The sequence below is a fragment of the Microcaecilia unicolor genome, chromosome 10, assembly GCF_901765095.1.
Source record: "Microcaecilia unicolor chromosome 10, aMicUni1.1, whole genome shotgun sequence".
NCBI lineage: Eukaryota > Metazoa > Chordata > Amphibia > Gymnophiona > Siphonopidae > Microcaecilia > Microcaecilia unicolor.
In genome coordinates this window covers 215,516,310-215,542,336 of record NC_044040.1, presented here as the reverse complement: position 1 = coordinate 215,542,336, position 26,027 = coordinate 215,516,310, and the positions used below count along the sequence as shown (strand labels likewise).

At 47.6% G+C, this 26,027-nt stretch overlaps 1 protein-coding gene across 1 annotated transcript in view; it reads left to right on the top strand.

The window, feature by feature from the left end:
• The first annotated feature begins 4,450 nt into the window (after positions 1 to 4,450).
• The window catches only part of LOC115478675 (organic solute transporter subunit alpha-like), a 49,306-nt gene continuing 27,729 nt past the window's right edge, over positions 4,451 to 26,027 (top strand). The window contains exons 1-3 of the mRNA XM_030216179.1: positions 4,451 to 4,560; positions 20,868 to 20,962; positions 21,766 to 21,920. Of these exons, the coding sequence (XP_030072039.1) occupies positions 4,526 to 4,560; positions 20,868 to 20,962; positions 21,766 to 21,920 (285 nt within the window). The 5' untranslated portion in view covers positions 4,451 to 4,525. The remainder of the gene's footprint in view (positions 4,561 to 20,867; positions 20,963 to 21,765; positions 21,921 to 26,027) is intronic.

Genomic DNA, 26,027 nt, shown 5'->3' with positions numbered 1-26,027 from the left:
GTTTAAAAATCTATGACTGGCTGCGCAAGGACTTGCTTTTCCTGTAAGTTAATATGTGTCCCCGCTTGGGATCCATCCACTGGAATAGTGGTGGGTCAATTTACATACCTTAAATAGCTAAAACAACTGAAAAAGTACTGACTAGGCCAAACAACAAGAAAGTGATTTAATATTTGAGAATCTGCAAAAAGCAGGTCTGAACAATGAGTCCTGACACAAACTGGTACAACTGTCACTTTAAATCAGATGAACAAAATGGAGTCTATTAGTTTTGTATAAAAGGCTACAGAGGTTATACAGAGTTCTTAAGATGGTGTGAAAAGTATTGCGACACAGACAGATGTGGAACTGTTATCTCAACGCTTCCCAAAACATGCTGATAAGACTGCGTGGGAAAGTATCATCTCAGAAATTGAGAGCTAGGTATCTCACCATAGACTTCTATGGAGAGGTTTGTGTATAAAAGAGGGGACAAATTGCCATAGCTTTGGAATTTTCCCCAACGCTTCTGTCAGACGGCAGGGCTCTGTCCGGTTGTATCCAGAATCTGTCTGCTGAATGTACCTGATTAAAGTCTGATGTGCAAATAAAATCCTTATTCCAAATGATGATTTGTGGGCTTAACTTAATGATGAAAGGCTGTAAGTATAAATGCTTCTGCTGTATCAGGCTATCACTCGCTGCATTATATAACTTGTAACCTAAATCCAGTTTGTCATAAGGCTGGTATCTGTTTCTTGCCAGTGCTGAGAGGCGGACTAATGCGGGTCTCTTAGGTCTAACGTCTCTCTCAGTGGCAACTCCTCTTAGAACTTCACAACCCCCTGATTGCCCCAGTTCTAGGGCTATTCAGAGATGGAGTCAGATTAAGGTCATTTAAGCCTTCTTGGGGGGGCTCGGGACCCCTTAATTCTGAACAACTACTATTTAGCATTTCTATAGCGCTGCACAAACATAGAAGAAAGACAGTCCCTGCTCAAAGAGCTTACAATCTAATAGACAAAAAATAAATAAAGTAAGCAAATCAAATCAATTAATGTGAACGGGAAGGAAGAGAGGTGGGTAGGTGGAGGCGAGTGGTTACAAGTGGTTACGAGTCAAAAGCAATATTAAAGAGGTGGGCTTTCAGTCTAGATTTAAAGGTGGCCAAGGATGGGGCAAGACGTAGGGGCTCAGGAAGTTTATTCTAGGCGTAGGGTGCAGCGAGACAGAAGGCGCAAAGTCTGGAGTTGGCAGTAGTGGAGAAGGGAACAGATAAGAAGGATTTATCCATGGAGCGGAGTGCACGGGAAGGGGTGTAGGGAAGGACGAGTGTGGAGAGATACTGGGGAGCAGCAGAGTGACTACATTTATAGGTTAGTAGAAGGAGTTAGAACAGGATGCGAAAACGGATAGGGAGCCAGTGAAGGGTCTTGAGGAGAGGGGTAGTATGAGTAAAGCGACCCTGGCGGGTCGGGCAGCAGAGTTTTGAACCGACTGGAGAGGGGAGAGGTGACTAGCACATGTTGTTGTTTTTTTCCTCTTGTGTTAGATGTATCTTTCAAAAATCTAATAAAAATATTTAAAAATAAATAAATTATTTTAAAAAAACACTTAAATGGCTGCAGGGGGTGGACGTGTACGTGACGCTCGGACGGCTACTTCGGCAGTGAAGAACTAAGGTCGATGCCAGGCAGACATTGTAGGTCTGTGTCTGTATATGGCAATCCAGTTTAGGATAGGCTGGAAAGGGTTTGAATGGCTACTTCAGTAGCTGGACAAGAGGACAGTGCTTTGTAGACTTTTACGGTCCTGGATCCGCAAATGACAAGACGGATTTGGATAGGCTGCAGCAGTGGTGTAACAAGGGGGGCGGTGGGGGTGCTCCGCCCCGGGTGCACACCGCTGGGGGGTGCCGCGGCGCGCGTCTGGCTCCGAGTTCGCTGTCTTCGCTGGTTCACTGCAGCTCCCTCTGCCCCGGAACAGGTTACTTCCTGTTCCAGGGCAGAGGGAGCTGCAGCGAATGAGCGAAGTTAGCGAACTTTTCGGAGCCGACAGGCGCGCGCAGCGGCACCCCCCCCCCCCCCGTGACGTGCACCCGGGGGGGTGTCATTTCACCGGGGGGGGGGGCATCGGCGATCCGCCCCAGGTGCCATCCTGGCTAGGAACGCCACTGGGCTGCAGTGAGTTTTGACGGCAACTCTAGTAGTTGGAATATAAGGACAGAGCCAGGCAGACTTCTACGGTCTATGTCTCAGAAACACCAAAGAAAGACTCGCGATAAAGGAGATAATATCACATTCATTGTTGATTAAATCATTAATTGATAATGAGTGTGACTGTTGGGCAGACTGGATGGACCGTTCAGGTTTTTATCTGCCGTCATCTACTGTGTTACTATCATTACTAGTACATACACACATGAATGTCACATTCACACTTGTGAGTGCTGTGTGCGCACACGAGTTATATAGCGCATTCACATGGAGAGGCACATGGGTGGGGCATGAGCATGTCAAATAATCAGGTTATAAAATACCATCAGTTCACGTTAAAATGCTGCATTTAAGTGCGCCATAGACATGGCGTAAGTGGGCACATCTAAATGTTGGCATGCAAAGTTGGCCCCAGATGCTGTTATAGAATTTTAGTGTATTGAAATTTACTATACCACTCAAGTGTCGAGCAGAGCGGTTTACAGGCTAAACATAAAGTAAGAAAGGAGAGGTTCCAATGGACCTGGCACTAGACACTTCGGGGACTCAGGAGAGGACCTGATAAGCTTGGTTAAATAACCAAGTTTTTACATCAGCCTTGAAACTACGGAGCTCCAAAGGAAGGCTGTTCCAGGTGGAGGGAGCTAAAAAGTACACCTGGTGGACTCAAATTGAGCTGCTTTAGGGTTGGGCAAAACTAAACGCTGGTCATTTAAAGACCGGAGGGTTCTACTAGGGCAGTGCGGTATGGTGAGGTTGGATAAGTAGTCTGGGATTCCAGACCTCGGAGCCTTAAAAGTTAGAACTGCAACCTTATAAATGATTCTCTGCTTGACCGGCAGCCAATGGTGATTCTTAAGTAGATGGGTGGCATGATCCATCCGGCGAGCATGGCACAGCAATCTGATGCCACGCTCGCCGTTCAGATCATGTGCTGCAATTTACCTCCTAACTTTTGGCACTCTTTGTACAATTGCCCCTAGAGGGCAACCGAAACCAGTTTCTTCCCTTTTGGCTGAAACCAAAACTGCAGCTGAAATTCACTGCTCAGTGTCAGCCAAAACCGAAACTGTCCCGGTCCCAGAACAGGAATAGCCCCCACTTCCTCATCCCCCTGCCCCAAACAGAACCTCTCTTTCCACCCAGAGCCCCCCAGGCCACTGATGTCTAGTGGGCTAGTTCAGGCAGGAGAAATCCCCAGTCACTCCTGCCCATGCAAACCCCACTAACAAAATGGCTGCCGGGACCTCCCGCAGCAATTTCACGAGACTGTTGTGAGAGGTCCCAGCAGCCATTTTGAGATTGGAACCGACACTGGTAGGAATGGCCGAGGAACGTTCTTACCTGTGAGTCCAGGAGAGGAGCTCCTTGTGTTTGGAGAGAGAGTGGGGGTTCCTTGTGAAAGGGGGAAGGAATAGGGGATCATTGTGTCAGAGGGGGGATAGAGCAAGGGCTGCTGGCTGCACAGCTCAATTGCAGCCAAAAATGCACCAGCATTTTCAGCTGAAACTGAAACAAGACCAAATCTGATTTTTAGGCCAGTTTTGGCCAGAGAAGCCAAAACTAAAACCAAAATTCAATCAGCCTCTATTTGCCCCCACCCCCCCATGTTCACATTTTTTCCAGCATAAAAAGCAGGTGGAAATGATAACCCACAGCGAGTTTTAAAACAAAAGCATGCACTTTCCCTTTGAAAACCGATGCAAAAATCCCAGTGGTGAAAAGTACAATATGGTCTTTATGCTGGCAACGGCAGTTTGAGAATTACTCAGCCCTGTCTTATTATTTTGGCAACATGTAAAAACTGCAGAACTGCCAAGATAGCCGGTTCCAGGAGGGAGACTTTTTGCCAGTCAAAGCTCTTGAACTTACATCTTAAAACAGTGGGGTATAATCCTTGTTTTACCCATTGAAATCAGTGCTGCACGTCCCATATAATGTATCAGGATAAAGTTGTCTGAAATCTAAGAATGGCGTTAAATCTCCCCCCTAGCGTTGGGCAACTTGGCAGCTGTGAAACGGTCTAATACAATTTCCTAAATCTGAATCTATGGCCAGGATTCTCATGGGTGCTCTGTTTGCCTCTGTAACCTCCTGTTCACTGTGAGCTCTCAACTGCCTCCACGTTCTCTTGGTGACTGGAAGAGCTGAGAGTGGGGAAACTGGGGGGCAATGCCCTCTAACGCCTGCCTGTGAAGCCCGGCCTGCAAAGAGGCAATGACCAGAGACACAATGACCTTAGGGAAAGATCAGAGTTCCCCTTCAGTCAGGAGAGAAGACTGAGCGGGTTGGGTTGAGCAGAGCACGGGAGGACCTGAACAGAAGGCAGAATGGCGACCCCGGCTGAGTTCGAACCAGACCATAGGTAGCAGCTTCTTCTCTTCCTGGTGCAGGTCTCACTCTTCTCTCTTAACGCATGTTTCTCTGCCACAGGCGCGTCTCAGTCTGGGTTGAAAACTGTCTTGTTTCATTCATTTGCAAATAGCATAGCTACAGTAATTTTAAACTGCAATTATTGCTAAAGATACAATTGGAACTTCTACTTATCATTTCTAAAGCGCTACCAGACGTACGCAGCGCTGTACACTTGAACATGAAGAGACAGTCCCTGCTCGACAGAGCTTACAATCTAATTAGGACAGACAAACAGGACAAACAAGAGATAAGGACAAAGAGCAGAATGATTCCGGAATCCCAAAGAGTAGCAAGATTCCGTGCAGAATCTCAAACAGTAGCAAAGATTCCGGAATCCTACAGACTACTACTACTACTTATCATTTCTATAGCACTACTAGATGTACGCAGCGCTGTACACTGACCATGAAGAGACAGTCCCTGCTTGACAGAGCTTACAATCTAATTAGGACAGACAAACAGGACAAACAAGAGATAAGGGAATATTAAAGTGAGGATGATAAAATAAGGGTTCTGAACAAGTGAGTAAGGGTTAGGAGTTAAAAGTAGCATCAAAAAGGTGGGCTTTTAGCCTAGATTTGAAGACAGCCAGAGATGGAGCTTGACGTAGCGGTTCAGGAAGTCTATTCCAGGCATATGGTGCAGCAAGATAAAAGGAACGGAGTCTGGAGTTAGCAGTGGAGGAGAAGGGTGCAGTTAAGAGAGACTTACCCAGTGGAACCACTTAAAACATATTTTTTTAACTGACAAAAATACATAAAACTAGGATCTTCCTGTGACAAGGGACGTAGAACACAAGGGTTTTGAAGACGGCGTATTTTCAAAGCACTTAGACTTACAAAGTTTCATAGGTTACTATGGAACTTTGTAAGTCTAAGTGCTTTGAAAATGAACCCCGGTCGTGTTGTTATTACACGATAAGCCTTCATTGTGTTCTACCACCAGGATAATGTCTCCAAACAGGTTACTTTTGCACATACTATGACAGGAATGAACCTCACCCCTAAGCCAGGGTGTGAGGAGGGAGGATCTCAGTCTCTCAAATTTCCTGTTAATGCTGACCATGATACTTGCATGATGCCAAAGACAGCTTCCTTCTGGAGGTCATAGGATGTAATATGCATAGGCGTGCTTGGAAATTGCTTTTTAATCAGGCCTGTAGCATCTATTCTCCTCCTATTTATATCCCACTTTCTAGCAGCAATCCTTAGTAGGGAGTCATTGCACCAGAGCTCCCTCTGGAATCTTCTATATCCAGCCATTACGTGTCATCCTTGAGCAATGGCTTCTTCCTGTATCGGGCAGTCTGTGAACACTGCTTCCACAGCAGTGGATGGGCCAGGGAGCCGAGTCCTCAGCATGGCAGCGTAAAACACTTGCAATGTGCCAACAGGTTAGCCCAGAAGTTAGCTTCTTAAAATACAGAAGAATGGACTTGGGAAAAATCCACAATTCCAGGAATAACATGCAGAGAATGTTTGTACGTTTGGGAAGCTCGCCAGGTGCCCTTGGCCTGGATTGGCCGCTGTCATGGACAGGATGCTGGGCTCGATGGACCTTTGGTCTTTTCCCATTGTGGCATTACTTATGTACTTATGACATGATAGAGGAATATAAAATAATGAGTGGAGTGGAACAGGTGGATGTGAAGAGTCTGTTCACGCTTTCCAAAAATACTAGGACTAGGGGGCATGCGATGAAACTACAGTGTAGTAAATTTAAAACAAATCGGAGAAAAGTTTTCTTCACCCAACGTATAATTAAACTCTGGAATTCGTTGCTGGAGAACATGGTGAAGGCGGTTAGCTTGGCAGAGTTTAAAAAGGGGTTAGATGGTTCCCTAAAGGACAAGTCCATAAACCGCTACTAAATGGACGTGGGAAAAATCCACAATTCCAGGAATAACATGTATAGAATGTCTGTACGTTTGGGAAACTCGCCAGGTGCCCTTGGCCTGGATTGGCCGCTGTCGTGGACAGGATGCTGGGCTCGAGGGACCCTTGATCTTTTCCCAGTGTGGCATTACTTATGTACTTATGTTATTTGTCATACCAGATAATAATACTCTGCAGATGAGTTTCGGTTACCTTTCTTTGTCTTGCTCTCTGACTGTCCGTTAGTTTCTCAGACTTACACAGAGACTTTCTGATACACTGAATGTGCTGGGGAATCTTCAGTGAAGAAAAGAGGATTTTCTAGCATCAGAGAAATAATACATGAAAACATAAACCACTCCTTCTACTCAGAAAACCTTTGTCAGATAACTATATGCCACCTTTATAATGAAGTCGTTACAACCTTTTTTTTCCCCCGCAATTGCTGGGGGAGATTACATAGTACTTTTTGACAACACGTATTAATCTTTCCCTCCTCTTTTTGTAGACGTGCACTTTGCAGAAATGTATCATGTTATAACTTACTGACATTTATCATATTTTTGTTATGTGATTGTTCCATAGCGCTGTTAAATGTTTATGGTTTACTGAAATGTTATATATACTGCTCTTCATGAGCGCACAGCAAAGTAGTTTACGATCAAATAAATATAAGGAAAGGAACATCGATAAAATGGATAGGATAGAAGAGATGAGAAACTTCCCGAGCCTGTACGTCTAGCCCCGTCTTTGGCCGTTTTCAAGTCCAAGCTAAAAGCCCACCGCTTTGACGCTGCTTTTGAGTCCTAACCACTGCTCACTTGCCTGTACCTTTTATCCCCTCCTTTTTAATTCCCCTTACCTCTTAGTTGCTCTGTCTGTTACCTGTCTTATCTAGATTGTAAGCTCTTTGAGCAGGGACTGTCTTTATGTGTATGGTGTACAGCGCTGCATATGCCTTGTAGCGCTATAGAAGTGCTAAGTAGTAGTAGTATACAGGCTAAAAGCAACTCCCCCCCCCCCCCCACAAGATTCAGCCGGTGGCAGGCAGCACGGTTAGCTGTTGCTGCCAGCGCTGACCCCAGATATCGAATGCCAGGCCGTATCCGGTGACCGGCATTTAATATTCGGTTTCAGTTTTGGCCGCGGCAACTTAACCAGTTAAGTGAATATTCAGCGCAAGCTGGTTAAGCTAATGGTGGTTAAAGATAGGTCTGCTATTAGCGGTCTATCTTAACTGCTCATCGTAGCCAATTTAGCACTGAATATTTGCGCAGAGCCAGCTAAGTCGCATGACGTAGCTGGTTAGCGGCTAGCTGCTAAGCGTTAATATTCAGCGGCGATAACCGGCAATACCGCGCTAAATATTAACGCTTAGTCAGATAAGCACTATTTAACTGGCCAGGGGCCGTTTCTGGCCAGTTAATTAGCGCTGAATATCGGGTCCAATGTGTAAATTTCTGATACTGTATCATGTTAGTCCTATTACTAGAAATCAATTTGCTATGTCCAGGTTTACTTCTGATTCTATTTATGCTTATATTTGGTCATTTTACTATTGTTTTGCTGTTGAAATTGTAAGTTTTATGTCAAACTAGTAAAAAAGGCCCGTTTCTGACACAAATGAAACGGGCGCTAGCAAGGTTTTCCTTGGAGTGTGTATGTTTGGGAGAGTGTATGTGAGAGTGACTGTTTGAGAGTCAGAGTGAAAGTGTGAGTGTGTGAGAGAGTGAGTCTGGGTGTGAGTGTGTTTGTGAGAGAGTGTGTGTGTGAGAATGAGAGTGTGTGCAAGTGTGTATGTGAGACACAGTGTGAGAGAGAGTGTGTGTATGAGACCAAGCGAGTGTGTGAGTGACTGTGTGGCACATAGAGAGTGAATGTGATACAGTGTGAGACAGAGTGTGTGAGAGTGAGAGTCAGAAAGACATTGTATATGAGAGAGAGAGAGTGTGAGCCGTGCCCTCCCAATCCATGGCCATCTGTCCCCTGCCCCCTCCATTCATCCTTTTCCAGCAATTCCCCTCTCTCCCTGAGCCCTGCCCTCCCAATCCATGGCCATCCATGTTTCTCTGTCACCTGCCCCCTCCATTCATCCCTATCCAGCATTTCCCCTCTCTGCCTGAGGCCTGCCCTGCAATCCATATCCATCCATGCCCATCTGACCCCTCCATTCATCCCTATCCAGCAATTCCCCTCTCCCTGAGTCCTGCTCTTCCAATCCATGCCCATCCATGCTCCTCTGTCACCTGGCCCCTCCATTTTTCCCTATCCAGCATTTCCCCTCTCTGCCTGAGGCCTGCCCTGCAATCCATATCCATCCATGCCCATCTGTCCCCTCCATTCATCCCTATCCAGCAATTCCCCTCTCCCTGAGTCCTGCCCTTCCAATCCATGCCCATCCATGCTCCTCTGTCACCTGGCCCCTCCATTCATCCCTATCCAGCATTTCCCCTCTCTGCCTGAGGCCTGCCCTGCAATCCATATCCATCCATGCCCATCTGTCCCCTCCATTCATCCCTATCCAGCAATTCCCCTCTCCCTGAGTCCTGCTCTTCCAATCCATGCCCATCCATGCTCCTCTGTCACCTGGCCCCTCCATTTTTCCCTATCCAGCATTTCCCCTCTCTGCCTGAGGCCTGCCCTGCAATCCATATCCATCCATGCCCATCTGTCCCCTCCATTCATCCCTATCCAGCAATTCCCCTCTCCCTGAGTCCTGCCCTTCCAATCCATGCCCATCCATGCTCCTCTGTCACCTGGCCCCTCCATTTTTCTCTATCCAGCATTTTCCCTCTCTGCCTGAGGCCTGCCCTGCAATCCATATCCATCCATGGCCATCTGTCCCCTCCATTCATCCCTATCCAGCAATTTCCCTCTCCCTGAGTCCTGCCCTTCCAATCCATGCTCATCTGTCACCTGGCCCCTCCATTTTTCCCTATCCAGCAATTGCCCTCTCTACCTGAGGCCTGTCCTGCAATCCATATCCATCCATGCCCATCTGTCCCCTCTATTCATCCCTATCCAGCAATTTCCCTCTCTCCCTTAGTCCTGCCCTCCCAATCCATGCCCATCCATGCTCCTCTGTCCCCTGCCGCCTCCATTCATCCTTTTCCAGCAAGTCCCCTCTCTCCCTTCCATGACCCCCCCCCCCTCGCATCCATGCTCCTCTCTCTCCCATGTCCCAGCCTGGCTCGCCCTCTTCTCCCCCCCCCCTTCGCATCCATGTCCCCCCCTTCGCATCCATGCATCCCTTTTTTTTTTCTTCTTCGTTTTAACTTTACCTCCGTGGCGGTTCGTGCAGCGAAACGTCAGGGAAGGAGGCGGCGCTCCCGACGTCTTGCTTTCCCTTCGCTGTCTCCCGCCTTCTTTTGAAGGCGGAACACAGCGAAGGGAAGGCTAGACGTCGGGAGCGCCGCCTCCTTCCCTGACGCTTCGCTTCCGGATTTGTTTGGTTTGAGGTGAGGGCGGGGCAAAGACGGCTGGCTGGCTTGAAGGCTTCACACCACGAATCCACGAACCCTTCAGCCTGGGAGTGACGTCAGATGGCTTCATGGCTTCAAGGCTTCAAGGCTTCAGGCTTCAAGGCTTCAAGGCTTCACAGAACGTTGTCCTCAGAACGTTGAGGGTGCGTTTTATTATATTAGAAGATTGTGCCTACTGTATACAGCCTTGGGTGAATCTCTTCATAAAGGCAGTTAATGGATCGTAATAAATAAATACTCAAATGTAAATTCCTGAGTACGGGATGGCTTGGAACTCAGTGATCCTGGAAACATGTGTCCTGACTGTTTGCTGCTTTTATTATGAACTAGTATAAAAGGCCCGTTTTGGTAGGCAATGAAACGGGTGCTAGCAAGGTATTCTCCCCCCCTCCTCCCTCCCTCCCTGTCTCCAGATCTCCCTTCCTTATTCCAGACCCCCCTCCCTCCTCCCGAATTCCAGCCCCCTCCCTCCCTCCCAGACTCCCCTCCCTCCCTTGCTTCCTTCCTTCCTTTCCTTCTGAGTTCCGGACCCCCCTCCCTCCCTCCCTTCCTTCCTTGCTTGTTTCCGAGTTGCAGACCCCCCTCCCTCCCTCTCTGTCTCCAGATCTCCCTTCCTTATTCCAGACCCCCCTCCCTCCTTCCCAGACTCCCCTCCCTCCCTGTCTCCAGACCCCCCTCCCTCCCTCCCTCCCTCCCTCCTCCCGAGTTCCAGCCCCCCTCCCTCCCAGACTCCCCTCCCTCCCTTGCTTCCTTCCTTTCCTTTTGAGTTCCAGACCCCCCTCCCTCCCACCCTCCCTTCCTTCCTTCCTTGTTTCCGAGTTGCAGACCCCCCTCCCTCCCAGTTCAAGGCCCCCTCACGCCCCTCCCACCGAGTTCCAGATTTCCCCCTCCCTCCGATTTCAACACCCCCCTCAGTGTTAGTGACCCCTTGACCCCCGTGCCGCGACCCTGTCGACCCCCCCTTCCCGCAGAAAACCCTCCCCCTTCGCCGTTGCGTACCTGTGCTGACGACAGCCACATTTCTCTTTTTCTCTGCACCGGCGATTGATGTTGTTTGGGTGGCGGATAGGTCCGTTATGCGTCTGAGCGATGCGATTGAACGTCATGACGATCGGGCGCTAGCAAGGCCCCACCATCCCTCCTCCTCTCCCTCCCAAGGTGAGTTGGTGAGTGTGAGTGCTCCGCCCTCGACGTCATCACGTTGTAACGCGAGGGCGGGGCACACACTCATGGGCAAAAGCGATCTACACAACTACGGAAGTTCCGGTTTCATTAGAACGTTGGAGGTGCGTTTTATAGAGAGAGATGGTATGTATAGAGTGACGTTAGTCCACTTTTAAAGGTAATAAATAGAAATAAAACAAAACAGAGAAAAGAAACTAAGATGATACCTTTTTTATTGGATTAACTTGGACTAACTAACTGAGGTTCATAATGGTGGCAGTTAAGAAGGTAAAGGAAGTTTACCTGAATAAACCAGACACTGGAAGAGAACACCAGGAGCCAAAATGGTTTTGTCTCACTGCCAGCTGGATTATGGATTACTAGTAAAAGATGCCCGTTTCTGGAGCAAATGAAATGGGCGCTAGCAAGGTTTTCCTCCCCAACACCCCCCCCCCCCCCCCCCCAGGGGTGTGCTGGTAAATTTTTAACAACAGGCTCTTTCTCCGGACGTAGCCAGCTCTGCAGTTGGAAGGGCCAGGGGTGGCTGGGGTGGGGGTGGGGAGCAACACTTGCCTCTCTCTCCTCCCTCCCTTCGTGCGGGCATGCTAGGCATACCTTTGCTGGCAGCCAATAAATGGACTGCCACCACTCCCAACGTCTTGCTCTGAGCAGCATGCTGGAACTTCTCTCACATGCTGGAGAAGTCCCAGCCTGCTGCCCAGAGCTGGAAACAAGGAGCGGGGAGCAGCAGTAGTCTATTTACTTGGCTGGCAGGGCTCAGCATCTCCACCAGCAAAGTAAAAGATAATTCAGCAGGGGGCCCAAGCCCACATTTTGGGAGCCAGTTGTTAAATTAGCCATGGAGGGCCCTACTTTAACAACTGGCTCCCAAAATTCTTAAAAACTTAACAACCGGCTCTTGTGAGCCTGTGAGAGCCTGCTCCAGCACACCACTGCCCCCCCCCTTCTCCCTCCCTCCCTACCTACCTACTGACCCCTTCGTCGTTCTGATGCCATTGCTCCGCACCTCCTGAACGCACCGTATGCCATTGCTCCGCCCTCAGTGTGTGACGCCATTGCTCCGCCCTCGACGTCATCACGTTTGACGCGAGGGCGGGGCCCCGAGACTTGGCGATTTCGGTGGCTTTTCACCATCACGAACCCTTCAAACCCGTCTTGAAGTGACGGAAGTGACGTCAGTGTCTTCAGAACGTTGAGGGTGAGTTTTATTATATAAGATCTGCTTTTCTGTTTTTTGGTATATGGCTACTTTAAATTAGGCCACTTTGCAGCATAACGTACAAGTACATCGCAATAGCAGTAATTTTCCTTTCCGTTTGGTATATGGAGTACTGCTCCTGGATTTCTGGTGAATTATTATCGTATTGAGACTAACACAGCGTGATGTTTACTCCCTTCAAGTGGGAGTCTGGTGGGAAAATCACGCTCTGAGCTGCCTTGGACAATGTTTCATTAGAACAAAAACCGGAAACTCGAATTAATTTATCAGCATCTCCTTCTTTCACATCTTTACAATTATACTTAGATATAGACACCACCATACATGATGTGACAAGGCTGATTTTCAAAGCACATAGATTTACAAAGAGGGGCATTTTCAAAAGGGACGTCCAAATTGCGATTTGGACGTCCTTCCAAAACGGCAAAATCTAGGGGCGGGGAAACCCGTATTTTTGAAACAAGATGGACGTCCATCTTTCGTTTCGAAAATACAGTCAGGGACGTCCAAATCCTTAAATTTCGCCATCCCTAGATTTGGACGACCCTAGACATGGTCATTTCTGTTTTTCAGCGATTTTCGAAACCAAAGACGTCCATGTCAGAAACGACCTAATGCAAGCCATTTGGTCATGGAAGGAGCCAGCATTTGTAATGCACTGGTCCCCCTGACATACCAGGACACCAACTGGGCACCCTAGGGGGCACTGCAGTGGACTTCACAAATTGCTCCCAGGTACATAGCTCCCTTACCTTGTGTGCTGAGCCCCCCAAACCCACTACCCACAACTGTACACAAGTACAATAGCCCTAAGTGGTGAAGGGGGGCACCTATATGTGGGTACAGTGGGTTTGTGGTGGGTTTTGGAGGGCTCACTGTTTCCGCCTGTCTGAAGTGCACTGCACCCACTAAAACTGCTCCAGGGACCTGCATACTGCTGTGATGGACCTGAGTTTGATATCTGAGGCTGGCATACAGGCTGGCAATCAATATTTTTAAAGATGTTTTTTGAGGGTGGGAGGGGGTTAGTGACCACTGGGGGAGTAACAGGAGGTCAATGCCGATTCTTTCCAGTGGTCATCTGGTCATTTTGGGCACCTTTTTGTGCCTTAATCGTAATAAAAACAGGTCCGGATGAAAACGTCCACGTGTTCGTCAGGGACATCCTTGTTTTTTTCGATTATGGGTCAAGGATTTCCAAGTGTTAGGCACGCCCAAGTCCAGCCTTCGCTATGCCTCCGACACGCCCCCTTGAACTTTGGCCGTCTTTGCGACAGAGCGCAGTTGGAGACGTCCTGAATCGGCTTTCGTTTATACTGATTTGGACGTTCCAGGGAGAAGGAAGTCCATCTTCTGATTGATGTCGAAAGATGGATGTCCTTCTCTTTCGAAAATGAGCCCAAAAGTCACTTAGGCTTTGTAAGTCTTTGTGCTTTGAAAATGAGCAGCAAAATATGAATCCTTATCCAAAGCAGTTTATAACCAAATATGAGCAGAAGGGCTCTTTTACTAAACCACGTAGCCACCTATATGCACCCAACATGTGCCAATTCGGAACTACAGCCCGGCTACCGCGTGGCCTGGGTGGTAATTTCATTTTTTACGTGCGCCGGAAAATATATTTTATTTTCCACTGTGCAGCGCTAACCGGGTGGTAATCGGCATTGTATGTGTGCTGACGAATACTGCTTGGTTAATGCATGAGACCTTACCGCTAAGTGAATGGGTGATGGTAAGGTCTCAGGCCCAAAATGGATGTGCACCAATTTTCATTTTGCCGCATGTCCATTTTTAGCCAAAAAAAGGTCCTTTTTTGCAGGTGCGCTGAAAAATGGACCTGTGCGCATCCAATGAACGTGCCTACACCAGCGTAGGCCACTTTTCGGCGCACCCTAGTAAAAGAACCCCCAGAGTATCAAACATATAGAGACTGGACTTAGAATCCTAATGTTTTTGTAACATGGGTTGCTTTACGTGATCACTGCACAACACGACGCGGCATGAAATCTTCATGCTGGTTTCATGGAGAAGCATTCCGTTGATCTTTCTTCCTTTGTGGTGGTCTGTGATGTCATAGAAGGGCACTGTAATACAATGTGGCATAGAACCTTCTGGCTGTTGTTATGGGGAAGCATTCCGTTGATTTTTTTCCCTTTGTGGTGGTTTGTGATGTCATAGAAGGGCACTGTAATACAATGTGGCATAGAACCTTCTGGCTATTGTTATGGGGAAGCATTCCGTTGATTCTTTTTTCCTTTATGATGGTTTGTGATGTCATAGAAGGGCACTGTAATACAATGTGGCATAGAACCTTCTGGCTGTTGTTATGGGGAAGCATTCCGTTGAATTTTATTTTTCCTTTGTGATGGTTTGTGAAATCATAGAAGGGTACTGTAATACAACATGGTATGGAATCTTCTTGCTGTTGTCATGGGGAAGAATTCTGCTGATTTCTATTTCTTTGTGGTGGTCTGTGATGTCGTCTAAGGACACTGTAACACTGATACCTCAGCAAGTAATTGTAATGTGACTTTGAAACTAGCTTAGATCTCTGTCCTTGTGTACCCTGAAGCACAAGGCCAAAAGCCAAGTGACTGAGGCATCTGAACTATCTCCTGATTTCATAACTGTGTCCTCTCCCTGCCAAGGTGGAAAAATAGCTCAGGACGCAGAAAGTGATACTATACGGGCCTCAGTCAGGGCACTACCACTGGGATACCAGTTAATTGGGGTCAGCATGGGTGTACACAGAAAAATAGTGTTGTTACACTCAGTTCTAAAAAAATTGCTACCATGCCAAAAACTGGGGAGACACAAAGTTTTCCCCTGCACTGCTGAAACTTCCAGTTACGCCTATTGAAGAAAGACCCTGATATACCTGGATTTTAGTTCTTGGGGACCTCCATCCTCCACCTCCAACAGGTCTGCTTTTGAGGATATGCAGACTAAATATTCATGAGACACTTAGTCTATGGTTTGAGTAATTTGTATGTTAGGGTGTGCTGAAAACCAAGCTTGGCTGGCGCAGATTGAAGATGGAGTCAAGAGCTACTTATGCAAAGGGTCAGAAGACAGCAAGACATGTCTCTCCCCCCCCCCCCCCCCCCCCCCAATATTCAAAAACATTTAACCGGCCAGGATCGACACCTGGCTGGATAAATGCCCCATAACCATCTATCCAGTGATAATATTCAGTGGGAGATAGCCAGCTTTCTCCTGCTGAATATCGCTGGTTAGCAGCTAGCAAATAGTTATATCAGCCGACATAACCGGCTTTCCGCCGATTTTCAGCCCCACTTTAACGGCTGTATTTGGCTCCTTGAATTCGTGGGATATCTTTGGCCGGTTAGAAGATAACCAGCTAAGTCTGAATATCAACACAGCTTGTTATCGTCTAACCGGCCAAAAATAAACCGGATATTCAATGCCAGGTCACCGAAAATGGCCCTGCATTGAATATCCGGCTTTAGCTGGGCTAACTTCCGCGGTCTGAATATCGGCCCCATACTGTCTGCAAATCCCAAAACACCAGAGAATATAGTGATAACTTACCAGTATAGGTGGCCCTGTTTTTTCTACTGTATTTATTACTGGGTGGCATTTTAACTGAGTTTTTGGGTCTGATCCATTTTGTGACCTATGGGCAGTGGCGTACCAAGGGGGGGCGGTGGGGGCGGTCCGCCCCAGGTGCATGCCTCTGGGGGGGTGCCACGCGCCTGTCGGCTCTTCATTTTCATGCTCCCTCTGCCCCGGAACAGGTTACTTCCTGTTCCGGGGCAGAGGGAGCATGAAAACGAAGAGCCAGCAGGCGCGCGGCACCCCCCCCCCCCAGTGGCGTGCACCCGGGAGGGGGTTCTTTCGCCGGGGGGGGGGGGGCGCTGCACCCGGGGGGCAGGGCGCATCAGCGATCCGCCCCGGGTGTCAGCCCCCCCTAGGAACGCTACTGCTTATGGGGGTTTCTTGTGGGGCACTTTCTCCAAAGGAGTTAGTTTTGTGCATATAATGACAGGAATGAACCTGACTCCTAAGCCAGGATATATGGAATGTGATCTCAGTCTCTCAAATTTACTGCTAACGCTCGCTGTAGTACTTGGATTGTGCCAAAGAAAAGCTTCTTTCTGGAGTTCATAAGATGTAACATGTTATTATTATTATTAGCATTTGTATAGCGCTACCAGACGCACGCAGCGCTGAACACCTGATACAAAGAGACAGTCCCTGCTCAAAAGAGCTTACAATCTAAATAATACAGACAGACAAGACAGTTACGGGTGAGGGAGTAACGGGAGCTAAAAAGCACAATCAAACACACTGAACTGGGCTGGTTCATGCTGTATGTGATGTAATTTGTGACTTTCTTGCCTCTGGTGAGCAGAAAACATACCACTGAATCATCAGGGAACTGCTTACAGAAACTCTTAAAAGGCACCTACCCATCCCCTTCTTAAAAAAAACCTAAAAACATACATTGAAATAGAGAGTTGTACGGGAACGGGGTTTGCAGGAATCCCGCGGAACCCGTAGGATTCCCGCGGGGACGGAGGCAGTTCCTGCGGTTCCTACATGTATGTAGGCAACTTATACAGATGCTCCTGAAGTTCTTTTTGATCAAGCCTTTGGCACCCAAAATGATGGGAAATATTTCTATATCCTTCTGCCACGTTTTCTTGGTCTTGGACTGCATTTCATAGTACATAAGTACCTAAGTGTTGCCACACTGGGACAGACCAGAGGTCCATCAAGCCCGGCATCCTGTTTCCAACAGTGGCCGATCCAAGTCACAAGTACCTGGCAGAAACCCAAAGAGTAGCAACATTCCATGTAGAACCCCAAACAGTAGCAAGATTCTAGAATTCTAAAGAATAACAAGATTCCATGCAGAATTTCAAACTGTAGCAACATTCCATGTAGAACCCCAAAGAATAACAAGATTCCATGCAGAATCCCAAGTACATAAGTACCTAAGTGTTGCCACACTGGGACAGACCAGAGGTCCATCAAGCCCGGCATCCTGTTTCCAACAGTGGCCAATCCAGGTCACAAATACCCAGCAAGATCCCCAAAATGTACAAAACATTTTATGCTTGAAGATCTTTTCTCACTCTATACAATTCACATGGGGGGGGGGGGGGAGGAGGGAGATATCAGATAAAATGCTTTTATTTAAAATTGTATTTTATTTTTATTGAATTTTTCTATTTTCAGCTATTGTATGTATGCTTGTCTGGTTTGTATCTTTCAGGCTCACTACACAGATTTAGACTATACCTCTCTCTGCCCTCTCATCTCCCCAGATCTGCAGTCCTCTCCTAGTATAAACCAAAGACCCCCCCCTCCCACCCCACACACACACACATTGCTTTTGGTAGTGGGATGTCACTATGTTTCTAGCTGTCCTTCAGTTTTTAGCTTTATTGACTTTAATTTACCTGTATTTGCCCCATTCCGTGTTTTGTTATGGCGCCATATTTCGGGTCCTCTCCTAGCAGTTGCAAGTGGAACTGGTCACTTTTCACCCACTTTTCATGGCAGAGATCTTATGTTATATATTGGTAGCTGAACTGGTTGGATGAAAGCGTTGAATTTGTTTTCTATAATCTAAAACAGTTGAAATAATTCTGATGGTTATTATTGACGTAAGGTACGTGAACTATTAAGACAATTGATCCATGATATCTGAGGGAGCAACTGGCGAGTGTGACAGAAACATAAGAGCATAAGAGTAGCCATATTGGGTCCATCTAGCCCAGTATCCTGTTTTCCAAACAGTGGCCAAGCCAGGTCACAAATGCCTGGCAGAGACCCAAATCATGGCAACACTCCATACTACAAATCCCAGGGCAAGCAGTTGCTTCCCATGTCTGCCTCTAAAGCTGACTATGGACTTTTCCTCCAGGAAGTTGTCCAAACCTTTTTTAAACCCAGATACACTAATTGCTGTTACCACCTCCTCCGGCAAAGAGTTCCAGAGCTTAACCATTCATTGAGTGAAAAAAATATTTCCTCCTATTTGTTTGAAAAGTATTTCCTTGTAACTTCCTCAAGTGTCTCCTAGTCTTTGTACTGTTGGAACAAGTGAGAAATCGATCTACTCATTCTACACCGCTCAGGATTTTGTAGACCTCAATCATATCTCCCCTCATCCGTCTCTTTTCCAAGCTGAAGAGCCCTAACCTCTTTAGCCTTTCCTCATACGAGAGGAGTTCCATCCCCTTTATCATTTTGGTCGCTCTTCTTTGAACTTTTTTCTAATTCCGCTATATCTTTTTTGAGATACGGCGACAAAAACTGAATTCAATACTCAAGGTGCGGACTGAGGAGTGTTATTATCCAGAGGAGACACATATTGTACACCAGAAGAGCCAACTCTGTGGGTGCTGAGCACCCCGATATTGAGCAATGTCCTTCATTGTGTCCAAGAAAGAGTAATATGTGCTTTTGGCACCCCCAGTTATTTTGAAATGTTGGTGCTTTTGTTGTACTAAAAGCTCTGGGCAGTCTGTGTGTGAACCGCTGTCGGGGACGGCGAAGACGAGCTTGAAGACCCCTGAGGAAGGCTTTGCAACCGAAACACGGACTGTGTAGTGTCCAAATTTTTGGTGCTCTTATCACTGTGGTTTCAGTACTGGTCTTTTGGACTTGGTTTTCTTCCACTCTTGTGTACTTTGCTGCTTTTGTTGTACGCCAGAAGCTCGGTGTCTCTATTATTATGAAGTGGTATTCCTGTAAGCTGAGTCCCTGTGAGTATATATGAAAAACTGTTTACCTGACCATAACCTCCAGGGCCTAATCCTTGTCTCAGGCCTCTACTATAGTGGGCAGACTTATACAGTCTGTGCCAGAGCTGGTGGTTGGGAGGCGGGGATAGTGCTGGGCAGACTTATACGGTCTGTGCCAGAGCTGGTGGTTGGGAGGCGGGGATAGTGCTGGGCAGACTTATACGGTCTGTGCCAGAGCTGGTGGTTGGGAGGCGGGGATAGTGCTGGGCAGACTTATACGGTCTGTGCCAGAGCTGGTGGTGGGAGGCGGGACTGGTAGTTGGGAGGCGGGGATAGTGCTGGGCAGACTTATAGGGTCTGTGCCAGAGCTGGTTGTTGGCAGGCGGGGTTGGTGGTTGGGAGGCGGGGATAGGGCTGGCCAGACTTATACGGTCTGTGCCAGAGCTGGTGGTGGGAGGCGGGGTTGGTGGTTGGGAGGCGGGGATAGGGCTGGCCAGACTTATACGGTCTGTGCCAGAGCTGGTGGTGGGAGGCGGGGTTGGTGGTTGGGAGGCGGGGATAGGGCTGGCCAGACTTATACGGTCTGTGCCAGAGCTGGTGGTGGGAGGCGGGGTTGGTGGTTGGGAGGCGGGGGAAGGGCTGGGCAGACTTATAGGGTCTGTGCCAGAGCTGGTGGTGGGAGGCGGGGTTGGTGGTTGGGAGGCGGGGATAGGGCTGGCCAGACTTATAGGGTCTGTGCCAGAGCTGGTGGTGGGAGGCGGGGTTGGTGGTTGGGAGGCGGGGATAGGGCTGGCCAGACTTATACGGTCTGTGCCAGAGCTGGTGGTGGGAGGCGGGGTTGGTGATTGGGAGGCGGGGATAGGGCTGGCCAGACTTATACGGTCTGTGCCTTGAAGAGGACAGTACAAATAAAAAAGTAGCACATATGAATTTATCTTCTTGGGCAGACTGGATGGACCGTGCAGGTCTTTTTCTGCCGTCATCTACTATGTATATGTTACTATATAATGATATTACTAGTTCAAATTCCAAGTTCCAAGTTTATTTTATGCTTGATGTACTGCATATCGTGGGACATCTATGCATTGCACAATATTCCTATGTCTCTGTGGGGTCTCTTTCCTGTGTGGGGCTTTCCTTCTGTCTTAGATGCCTACTATAGTGTTTATCAGGTGCTTCACTGTCCTTGTAACTTATTGGACTTGCTCCCTGTCTCAGGCCTTTACTGTAGTGTTCATGATATTCCTGGGGGGGGGGGGGGGGTCTGCTTCCTGTCTGGGGCCTACTTCCTGTCTCAGACCTGCATTATGGTATTCATGATATTCTCCTGTGTCCCTGTATCCTCTTAGACCTGTTTCCTGTAGAAGATGGACATTATGGTATCTCCATTTGTCTCTGTAATCTCTGGACCCTAAGCTTTTGGAGGAAGAATTATGGCCTTTCCGGGCTTTTTTTTAGCCATTCACTCCAGATGCATTCTGGTATCGTAGTTCAGATTTGTCATGGAAGACGCAGGGGTATAAATTCAATAGTTAAAAATGATAAAAGCTTCTTTTCAGGGACCCTTTCCACTTCATGGCTGTGCTGTGCTTCAGTGTTAGAGGAATTCCTATGTCTCTGAACCTCTACAATGCCCCCCTACAACCACTGCACTTTGATTCATTTCTAGTGAGGCTACAGATGGCGGTTGAGGTTGTCTAGTTGATGGATTTCAGTGTTGTCTGCATGTATCATTCGCAGGTTGTTAATCATTTATTTGGACTTTTTTTCTTTTGTAGACTGCCTCAAAATCTTACTGACCTACTTATTACCAACTACAGTGTACCTCCAGCTTGTCTCTCAAAACCACCAACCTCTGTGCAACTTTTTCATGGTAAGTCTGGGAAAGTCCAGCCTGCTGGATTATATCAGATGATTATATCAGATGAAAGCCATCAATGTTGGGACTAGTATAGTTAATACATAGTAGTTATAGCACACGGCCTCACCAGCTACTGAATTCTGGGTATTAAATAACATTCATAATGTACTTTAGATATTCAGCAGCTGGATATCACAGTATGGAAATGAGTACAGAGGGTGACTCTCTTCCTACAAGAGTAATGAGATAGACAGATGTGGAGCAGTCCCGGGGTTGTCCCAGGGTCTCTGTAGACTTTCAGCATCAGTTTCTCTTAGAAAACCAGAACTACAAGTCCAGAGATGCAATGGAATAAAACCAGGACTGGATCAACCTGTACCTGCTGACACAGATCCATCTGGCAATGGTTTCTGGAGAGAACTGGAGAAATATGCTCATCCCTAAAACTTGGCTTCTCAACTTGGCCTGGGTAACTCAGTGAAAGTCCTATGTACTGCTATGTGGAAAGATCCTGGTTCTACCCCCAAAGTTAGGGCTTCCACTCCCTGGGTCAGCAGGGGATGGGGATGCGGAGGAGGAGGAAGTCATAGTCATCACTCAAGGGTGACAACTGCTGGCCAGATACCAGGCCTGCAAAGGCCTACTGAGGACAATGCACTGGAAGAGACCTTCTCTCCTTAACTAGGATGAATAGTACAAGATAAATGATGTTCTTGAGACCAGCATGCATCATGCATGACCTTATGAAAGAATTATCATTAACGCATGGGATCCGAGTTGGATAAAGTAACTTGTTTTTCTTTCTTTTGCTCCAGCGCTAGATACACTGGAACTTTCCATCTTTGGGATCCTGACTTTCCTCACCGTGCTATCATTCATCATCTTTGTAGAAAATGCAGCTTATTTGTCCAAGAAAATTCGCTGTTCCATTAAGCAGACAACTCTCATTTGGAGTAGTGCGACACCTACTGTGAGTTGAAGTTTTGTTTTATTTGAGGCTAAATCTAAAATATATTCCAGCACCTTCCATTGCAGGGATTGAATGGTGTTCTAGTACTCTGAATGTGTTTAATCGAGTCTGACGTTCAAAACTCTTTTTTGAATAGTGGAACCAGGCTGAGGAGAGAAATGGGTAAGACTTGGATCCAATCAATAGCTCTTAATGGTTCCTTATCCAGGAAAAGCACAAGTCCCTCTGCTATCAGAGCGCATTTTCAGCAGTCCAGAGGGGCGGCATTTGGATTTCTTCATACTTGGAACGAGAGTCAAAATTTAGCAGACAATTCAAGATCAAAAATGAGGTTTACCATATTGGAGACTTAATATGCCACTATTTAGCAAACTGCCAAAGCAGTGTACACATAAATCCTAAAATTAGGAAAGAAATACAACTTAATATACAGTAGTACGTACTGTAGAAAATAAAGGAGAAACAGAAACTTGACATAACCTCTATCTGCCAAATTCTATAAATGGAACCTGAAGTTGGGTGCACAAAGGTATGGCCAGTTCTAGAATAATTAGCTAATTGGTGCTAAATTGGCACTTAATTGGAGATAAGTACCGGTAATTGGCATTGACAAGCACCAATTAGCACCTGGAAGAGTAAACCTGCATTTTTTAGCATTAAATCTTAGTTGCTAATTTCTGGACCATTCTTCAAGCTTCGCTAGATTTATTATTTATTTTTTTAAATTTATTTGTTGCATTTGTATCCCGCATTTTCCCACCTATTTGCAGGCTCAATGTGGCTTACATGGTACCGTGTCGGCATTCGCCAATTCCGGTATGAGCAGATACAAGGTGATATTATGGTCGAATAAGGATCGTACATGATATACACATTGGTGATCTTAGCGGGGAAGCGTTAACTTCGTTGCGTTGCAGGTGTTCAGTCTTTATGTTGGGTCGGTGGGTTATGCCTTTTTTGAACAGGTTTGTTTTTAGTGATTTCCGGAAGTTTAGCTGGTCATACGTTGTTTTTACGACTGGGTGTCCACTCTGTTACACAGTTTGTATCATCCACAAAGAGACAAACTTTACCAGACAGTTCTTCTGCAATATCACTTTAGAAGAATGTTAAAAAGAGCCAGCCCAAGGACAGAGTTAACATCCTTTTCCTCGGAGCAAACTTCATTTATCACTGCCCTCTGTCTCCTTCCACTTAACCAATTTTTTACCCAGTCAGTCACTTTAGGGCTCATTCTGAGAGCACATGCTTGTTTTTTTAATTATATCTGTGGAACCCAGTGGCGTAGCCAAGGGTGGGCCCGGGTGGGCCCAGGCCCACACACTTTAGGCTCAGGCCCACCCAGTAGCAGCACACCTATGATGTGACTGGCAGGGATCCCCAAGCTCCACCAGCTGAAAATTCCCAACAACTGTTCTTCCTGCATACCTTGTACATAGCAGATCTTCACCTGCAGTGAGACGCAACTGATACATACTGCTTGCTTTGGCCCCACAGCCTTCCCTCTGATGTATTCCCGCCTATGCGGAAACAGGAAGATGCATCAGAGGGAAGGCTTTGGGGTCAACATGAGCAATGTGTATTAGTTGCTGCTCGCTGCTGGTGAAAATCTGTTATTTAAAAGGTATACAGGAGAGGGGGGGATGTTTGATAGACCATATGGCATGCAGGCGAGAGAGGAAGAAACCAAATCACTTGTTGGACAAGGCAGAGTTCTTCTGCCCACCCATCTTAGGCCAAGGCCCACCCAAAATTGGGTGTCTGGCTATGCCCCTGGTGGAACCATGTAAAAAACTTTGCTAAAATCCAAGTACACCACATCTAGCATCCCTCCCATATCCAACTGTTTGGTCACCCAGTCAAAGAAATCAATCAGATTTGTCTGAGAAGACCCTGCCTCTTGGGTCTTGCAGAACATTTGATTCTAGAAACTTCACGATCCTCTGCTTTAGAAGCATTTCCATTAGCTTACTTGCTACTGAGGTCAGGCTAACAGACCTCTGATTCCCAACCTCCTCCTTACTTCTGCTCTTGAGCAGAGGGACCACATCTGCCCTTCTCCAGTCCTCCGGGACCACTCCAGACTCGTAAGGAAGCTTTGAAAAGGTTAGACATGGAGCCTCTAGAACAAAGGTCCTTGAGTACCCTCGGATGTATCCCATCAGGCCCCATCGCTTTGTCTATTTTTAGTTTAGCTAGCTCCTCACGAACACAAGTCTTTTGAGATTCGGTCCTGGTCTATCACACATCCATTTCCATTAGCATTTGTTTTCTGCAGTCTTCCCCCTGACCTTTCACTATGAACACAGAACAGAAATAATTGTTAAGCAGTTCAGCTGTATCCTTATCAACTTCTACATATTCCTCCCCTTCATCCTTGAGCCTCACAATGCCATTTTGGCACTTCCTCCTATCACATAGTAACATAGTAACATAGTAGATGATGGCAGAAAAAGACCCGCATGGTCCATCCAGTCTGACCAACAAGATAAACTCATGTGTATACCTTACCTTGATTTGTACCTGTCTTTTTCAGGGCACAGACTGTATAAGTCTGGCCAGCACTATCCCCTCCTCCCAACCACCAGCCACGCCTCCCAACCACCAGCCAAGCCTCCCACCACCGGCTCTGGCACACACCGTATAAGTCTGTCCAGCACTATCCCCTCCTCCCAACCACCAGCCACGCCTCCCACCACCGGCTCTGGCACAGACCGTATAAGTCTGTACAGCACTATCCCCGCCTCCCAACCACCAGCCACGCCTCCCACCACCGGCTCTGGCACAGACCGTATAAGTCTGTACAGCACTATCCCCGCCTCCCAACCACCAGCCCCGCCTCCCACCACCGGCTCTGGAAGAGACCGTATAAGTATGCCCAGCACTATCCCCGCCTCCCAACCACCAGCCCCGCCTCCCACCACCGGTCTGGCACACACCGTATAAGTCTGCCCAGCACTATCCCCGCCTCCCAACCACCAGCCCCGCCTCCCACCACCGGCTCTGGCACACACCGTATAAGTCTGTCCAGCACTATCCCCTCCTCCCAACCACCAGCCACGCCTCCCACCACCGCCTCTGGCACAGACCGTATAAGTCTGTACAGCACTATCCCCGCCTCCCAACCACCAGCCCCGCCTCCCACCACCGGCTCTGGCACAGACCGTATAAGTCTGCCCCGCACTATCCCCGCCTCCCAACCACGCCCCGCCTCCCACCACCGGTCTGGCACACACCGTATAAGTCTGCCCAGCACTATCCCCGCCTCCCAACCACCAGCCCCGCCTCCCACCACCGGCTCTGGCACACACCATATAAGTCTGCCCAGCACTATCCCCGCCTCCCAACCACCAGCCCCGCCTCCCACCACCGGCTCTGGCACAGACCGTATAAGTCTGCCCAGCACTATCCCCGCCTCCCAACCACCAGCCCCGCCTCCCACCACCGGCTCTGGCACACACCATATAAGTCTGCCCAGCACTATCCCCGCCTCCCAACCACCAGCCCCGCCTCCCACCACCGGCTCTGGCACAGACCGTATAAGTCTGCCCAGCACTATCCCCGCCTCCCAACTGTTGGAATGTAATTGTATTTTGCATGCATTGCCTGTCACCTATTATTTCTCTGTGATTACTCTGTGACCTCTGATGTGAATTACTTAGAGAGGTCACACAGCTATGCAACTTCCTGTGGGGGTTAGATGCAGCAGACACAGCAGATGCAGCACATGCAGCACATGGAGCACATGGAGCTCATGATCTCTCCTAACCTGAGAGGATCTATGGTGGTGTGAGCATCCATTACCATCTAAGCACATGGAAGGAGCTGATAATACAAATGTATAATAATATGTATATATAAGCCTGTCTGATTATAATCTAACTGCAAACTGTGAGTAAACAGATGTTTTGTTACTTCAACTTTAAAGTGACTCAGCAGTGAATTATTCAGGGGTGAATGAGAGAGAGATGAAGAAAGAAATTAACATTTCTAAAGCTGAAGCTGTGTGTACTAAAATCTGCTAATTATTTACTACAAATAATCCAACAAAAGGGTTATGGGCCCAGGGTCCAGGAATTGAAAAAGAAGAGAAATATTACCAGGCAG